The sequence below is a fragment of the Ananas comosus genome, linkage group 4 (assembly GCF_001540865.1).
Source record: "Ananas comosus cultivar F153 linkage group 4, ASM154086v1, whole genome shotgun sequence".
Taxonomy (NCBI): Eukaryota; Viridiplantae; Streptophyta; class Magnoliopsida; order Poales; family Bromeliaceae; genus Ananas; species Ananas comosus.
In genome coordinates, this window is record NC_033624.1 from 6079135 (window position 1) to 6085263 (window position 6129).

Genomic DNA, 6129 nt, shown 5'->3' on the forward strand with positions numbered 1-6129 from the left:
CCTGAGTTGAGCTACTCGGTCTATATCCTCTCTCAATTTATTCAAGATCCACATCAAGGACATTGGGATGCTTTTCTTCGTGTTCTCTTATATTTGAAACATTCTCCTGACCAAGGTATCATGCTTTCTCATCCTTTCAGTTGACGGCTTACTATGATTCAGATTGTGCAAGTTGTTCTATGATCGGGAGGCCAGTTGTTGATTGACGATTTTGTCTTCCTTGGTGATTTGCCAATCTCTTGGAAAACTAAGAAACAACATACTGTATCTCGGCCATCTGTAGAGGTTGAATACCACTCCAGGGCAACTCCTGTTTGTGAACTGCTTTGGCTTTGATCTCTCCTCAGTTCTCTTGGAATCTTTAACTCTCGACCAATGCAGCTTGCATGCGACGATAAGGTAGCCTTGTACATTGATGCAAATCCCGTCTTTGATGAATATACAAAGCACATAGAAATTTATTGTCATTTTATTCATCAACATATTTTATCCCAAGCAATTATCACTGCTCATATCGCTACTAAATTCCAATTGGCGAATATTTTGACTAAGGCCCTTGGTCGAGATCGGTTTCACTCTCTTCTCCGCAAGTCGGGTATTCATGACATTCATACTCCAACTTGAGAGGGAGTATGAGACATCAAAACATATCTTGTGTATGTCTTGTACTACACCTTATACTTAGCAATTAGCTATAGGTTGTTTGGATTGTTCAGGTTCTTCGGGTTGTTCCTATCTGCACTCCCTTATATTGGAGTTGGTTACATACGCATATATGTATATATTGCCATGTATACTCTGAAGTAATTATATAGCAAAAAGGTTTTTCTTTTCCAATTCATCATATTTTCACAATAGAGAATAACAATTGACAAGTTCACATCACATAAACAATTTAACATACAATCGAACTTTATTACCAACCGACATATATTTTACCAAAACATGAAAAAGCAAACCCGACTAGAACCAAAAATTCAACAAAGACAACAAATACTAGAACACAATTCGAAACTACAGAAACCGGTAATTTTTATTTAACGGCATTGGAATGTAGTATGATTCTGCTATGCAGGTTTTCAAGTAGATCAAGCAGATCCCTTGAACTTCTTTGTGATTGTCGCGAAGTACTGGCCCTGATGGAACGCCTGCTGTAGCTCGAGTTCGGATGGCAATCTCGAACCGTCTCCTGCGAATGTGCCGGCCCCATAGGGGCTGCCGCCCTTCACGTTCTCCATCTCAAACATTCCAGCCCCAAAAGTGTACCCAATCGGCACAAATATCATTCCATGGTGGGTCAACTGAGTTACAGCTGTCAAACTGAAAAGGAAAACAGATAAGCTAAACTAGTGTGCAATGCATTTAAACTGGCAAAATTTCTAGCAACATTTAGCTAGTTATCTTCTCCCCCTTATATACAGCAAAATGCAAATGAGACAGAAAAATTATTATGAATTTGAATGTTGAGAGTTTCGAAATTTATGTGGGGAATACGGTCCCAGAGGAACAGCTCTTTTTTTCCCCCACTAAATATAGCGTGTCTTAATAGATTACAAAAAAGAGGTACACATTGATAGAGGGAAATCAATTATAAATGACGTAAGACCAAATTTGGACTAAATAATGGCATAGGGTGGCCAAGATATTTGCATAATGACAATCAACATATTGTTAGACAGACTAAAGACCTGTTTGGCCTAGATGGATCCTCTACAGAAGTTAAGACTGGCATACGTGTTCAAAAAAATATCACTAACACTTGCATCAAATTTTCCCTAGTAGCTGTGATTATGCAGTTGGAAATAGAAGGTTCAAGTTTGAGCTTTTTACTTTCAGGGCAGCAGCCCATTTCAGGTTCTTATCATAGTAAAACCTTCGAACTCTTTGTTAGTCCAATGCCAGACTTCTCAAGAAAATAAGTTATTCCAGAAACCAAGCCAAACAAGTATTAGGAGTTACAGACACTGTTCCAAATTCACAACATACTTCAACTATTAGAAAGAACAAGAAAAGAATAATTGAAAATAATAATGATTGATTTCAAGGCAAAAACAAAACAGCTTACGCAGTGGTCTCTTGTCCACCACCCTGTGTACCAGTGCTAAAGAAGATCCCTGCAGGTTTTCCAGCAAGCTGTTGGGTTCTCCACAACCCTCCGGTGGCATCAAGGAATGCTTTGAACTGTGCAGCCATCATCCCAAACCTAGTAGGGAATCCGAAAATAATCCCATCGGCATCCACAAGTTCATTTGGTTTAATAATGGGCACATCACTCTTTGCGGGTGCACCCATCTTTGTAAGTACTTCTTCTGGAAGAGTTTCAGCTACCTATTAAACCAAAAAGATAAGATTACTGTACAAAGTTTATGCACCACATATGCGTTTTATGACACTTGCAATTCAATTGGCAAAATCCCATCATAGAATGAGATGCTGCAAAATCTTTGGATACTTTCATTTTGGTGAAAATAGGGCTAGAACATCAAGTTATCCACTTACAATAAGTGGACTGAAATAGTTATTCCAGTTAAACTGACTAATTCTAGAATAACCAAGGAACAACTCTTCCTGCTACCCAGTAAAATACTATTGTCACTTGCATTATCCCAACTTATTCCTGTTATCTTTGCAGTTATACCTTATTATCCGTGCAATCATTACAATTACTGTCTAATGTCTTGAAGTTATCACTAGACAAAGGGATAACCCAGGGATAAAATTTGTCCCTCTACAATCTATCCTTGAAACAAACTCTGCCTATGACAACATTAAGTTTCAGATGTCTAACAAAAAGGAATGGAGAGATGTTGTAAGAGAAAAAAAGTTTTGGCTCCTTGAAGAAGCTAGCTAGAAAAGTTTTTCATAGTACTATCCAGCGACCACCATATTCAAGAAGAAATGAGTGATGCCTAGAATTCATTAGGTTAAACTAATTGAGGACAACAACCACAGCTTTGTCATGTTCCCTGCTTCATACCAGAGGGAAAATGGTTTAGAATATTTAGGAAATTAATCCCTGAACAAGCGGTGATAGATGAACATCGCAATTGATGAACCTAAATTTTAAAGGTATAACTTCTCTTGTCGAGAAATGATAGTTCAACCAAGTAAATATCCCTGTAACATTCTGGTTCACTCCAAGCACTAAGAGTTTTTTTGCCCTGGGTAATGCTTGTGTAGAAATTCTGCTTCAATGAAGCATAAAAATCTCCACAACAGCTTCACATTGCACTAGAAGAAGAAGCTTCCAATTGGAGCTTCTGCTTTTGGAGCCAAGAAGCTCATTGCAAATTCCTGCAGTAGTAGAAGTTTCAGACTTTTTGCTTGTCAGGCGCATGATTATTGCTTCTTCTCCATAAGCTAAAAGCTTAGTTTATGAATATCTCAATAGAGCACTTTGATAGTCTTGGAGAGATCCAAACCACACATCAACAGTATATAGTTAGACTCATTAAGCTATACAAAGGTCTGCTGCAACCATAACAAACCTGCCACAGTTTAGCTTCTACTCCTACGACGGATGAGGCACCTTTTTTTATCTCCTCTGCAAGCTTCTCAACATGCCCATACATAGAGTAGTACCTGTAGAAGTATATGTAAAAACATTATTGGAATTAACTATTTTGATAAGCTCTTTTAGTAGCAAACAGGGATGAGCATTTGGCACAGGTACGAAGATTCCGGAGTAAACAATTCTAACAAATCTTTTTAGCAATAAACAGGGATTACCATTTGGCAAGCAAAAGAGAATGACTTTGGACTCAACATCATACCATATCTTTTGATCATCTTACTGATGGATGTTTATCTCAACCAATGTTCAAAATTTCAGTTTTGGTTTCCATTTCTCCTGAACTCCTAAATGGCCTTGGAAAACATTTTACATAAATACCTTTTTTACTTTTACAAAAATGCCTCTCTTAAAAACAACTGCACAAACAAAACATTAGTAATATTCCGGGTAACCGATTCATGTGAATCAGATGCACAGTAATCCGGCAATTACTGTTAGTTCTAGATTCCAGGAACCAAATAAAACACAAGCACAAGGGTGTTATCTGAAGAAACCTGCACATTCAGGGGATTCAAATGAAAATCTACAGGATATATGACAGTAGGAAATTTCAGGTAGGGAATCCACATCGAAACAGTAAAGACACAATAATATCAACATGAAGCAATAAAAATAGAGGTAAATAAAAGTTGAATATGAAAGGACATCAAATATAGGCCCCCACCATTAAATCGCGAACGTTCTAGATACATTGTATTAATTAGAGGGTACAAACCTACCAAGTCGATAGAGAGATTTGAGTTTTAAAATGTCCAACATATCCAAACAGCTAAATCACATAAAGAAAAAGCCAAAAGATTCATGCTCCTTTTTTTTCGTCTTTTTGGAATTCTTTACTAATTAGTACACTTTGGTGGTGGCCACTTGATTATCTGAGAATAATGGTAGGAAATTTTGAGAGGGTAAATCGTAATTATAATTAGTTATTGCTTTATCAAGTAGCTTCAAATCACAAAAAATGTAAAAGGTTATTCAAAATTTGAAACCACCTGGATCAAATGCAAAAGTACAAAACAAAGAGAATCCATGGGAAACTTACACACTCTCAATTGTTTCAAACATCAAAATGATGGATATGTTACTTACAACCGAAAAAAAAAAAGAAAAAGAAAAAGAAATTGTATGAGACCCCCTCAACTAGAAACCAATTCAAAAAGACCTTTCAACTTTTTTTTCTTTGGACTGTAGCCTTTAAACCTGTAATTGCTTTAATTCGAGCTACTTTTCTTATTTCAATTAGAAATTTGTTAAACTTAATAACTCGATTAGCTATCAGTCATTAACAGTTAACGCAATCTGCATATTGATCACTCAGAACATGTTCAATATATAAAAAAGAAATTAAAAATACTGTTCTCTTATAGCCTAAGTTTCTGGAGAATAATATTATTTCCTGTTCTTTAATATGGTATTAAAGCAAAAAGTCCTGAGTTCCAGTCCCCTAGCATTATTAATTTCTCTTCGGCCTATCAAAATATCTCGAGTCCAGATCTTAAAAAAAAAAAGAAAAAGTATTGAACATAAAAACTAAAAAGAAAAAGAAAAGAAAAAAAAAAAAGTATTGAACATAAAAACTAAAAAGAAAAAGAAAAGAAAAAAAAAAAAGTATTGAACATAAAAACTAAAAATATCGTTCTCTACCTACCTGCTTAACCTTTTGGAAAATACCGATTCTTTCACATTCTTTAGCAGAACGGTTAAAACACAACGAACCATTTTTCAAATTAATTGAGAAAAAAAAATCATTAAATCGAAAGCTAAATAGTTAAGGGATCTACTTCAAAATGGCATATAGTTGACGGGATCTACGTACATTTTAACAAAAAACAAAAAAAGCAACAACACAATGTGATCAACAGAGAAATGGTACTACATAGACATAGATCAACACAGAGAGTGCAACATGCAGAGATTTCAGAGGTGGGTATTGAGAATGCTCACACAATATAGACTTTGGTCGCCATTAATGGGGATTAGAAGCTCGGATCGATCCCCCAAATCCAAATCTCAAAGAGAAAAAATGAGTAGAGATTTAAAGAAGCTCCTCTTTTTTTCTTCTCTTTTTTTTTTTTTCCTTTTCTTTTTTTGAGCTTGTATTTCTCAGCGGATGGAGAGTTGGGTTATTTATAGAGAGGAGTGAGAAAGGATGGATGGGTTTGACTCGAGAGGTGAGAGTTGAATTTTGGAGAGAGCCCCCCTCAAGGCCTCAACGCATCCATTTTCCCAATAAATAAATAAATAAGTAAATAAATAAAATTAAATGAGAGCAAAATAATTGGGGGTTACTAAAAAAAAATAGATGGATTGGTGAGTGCTCGTTAAATGAATATTTTAATTGGGGGTTTGTTGTTGATGTCATCTCCACCGTCAGCCTTCATCATGCTTCGTGAACAGCTGCTTTTAGATTCGTGAAATCATGTCTGATTGGCGATGGAGAATGGAAGGTGGAGATGCTATGTTAAGTTGTCCGATGGGATTGCCTGGTCCGATCTTTCGAATGAACAAAATTTAAATACTAAATATTATTAATATATTAAACTATGGGATAAAGTTTA

At 35.9% G+C, this 6129-nt stretch overlaps 1 protein-coding gene across 1 annotated transcript; it reads right to left on the reverse strand.

The window, feature by feature from the left end:
• Positions 869 to 5538, reverse strand: LOC109709670 (NAD(P)H dehydrogenase (quinone) FQR1-like). The gene is made up of 4 exons (XM_020231995.1): positions 5516 to 5538; positions 3489 to 3582; positions 2066 to 2328; positions 869 to 1320 (listed from the first exon to the last, which is right to left on the reverse strand). The coding sequence occupies exons 1-4, from the start codon at positions 5536 to 5538 to the stop codon at positions 1089 to 1091; spliced, it is 612 nt and encodes a 203-aa protein (XP_020087584.1). The 3' UTR covers positions 869 to 1088.

What these genes read in the sequence shown, in the direction of transcription:
- LOC109709670 (XM_020231995.1), bottom strand. Translation starts at nt 5,538, where the DNA reads ATGGCGACCAAAGTCTATATTGT. An exon ending in GCGACCAAAGTCTATATTGT is followed by an intron (nt 3,583 to 5,515) that starts GTGAGCATTCTC and finishes ATACTTCTACAG; the next exon opens with GTACTACTCTATGTATGGGC. An exon ending in TAGAAGCTAAACTGTGGCAG is followed by an intron (nt 2,329 to 3,488) that starts GTTTGTTATGGT and finishes TTGGTTTAATAG; the next exon opens with GTAGCTGAAACTCTTCCAGA.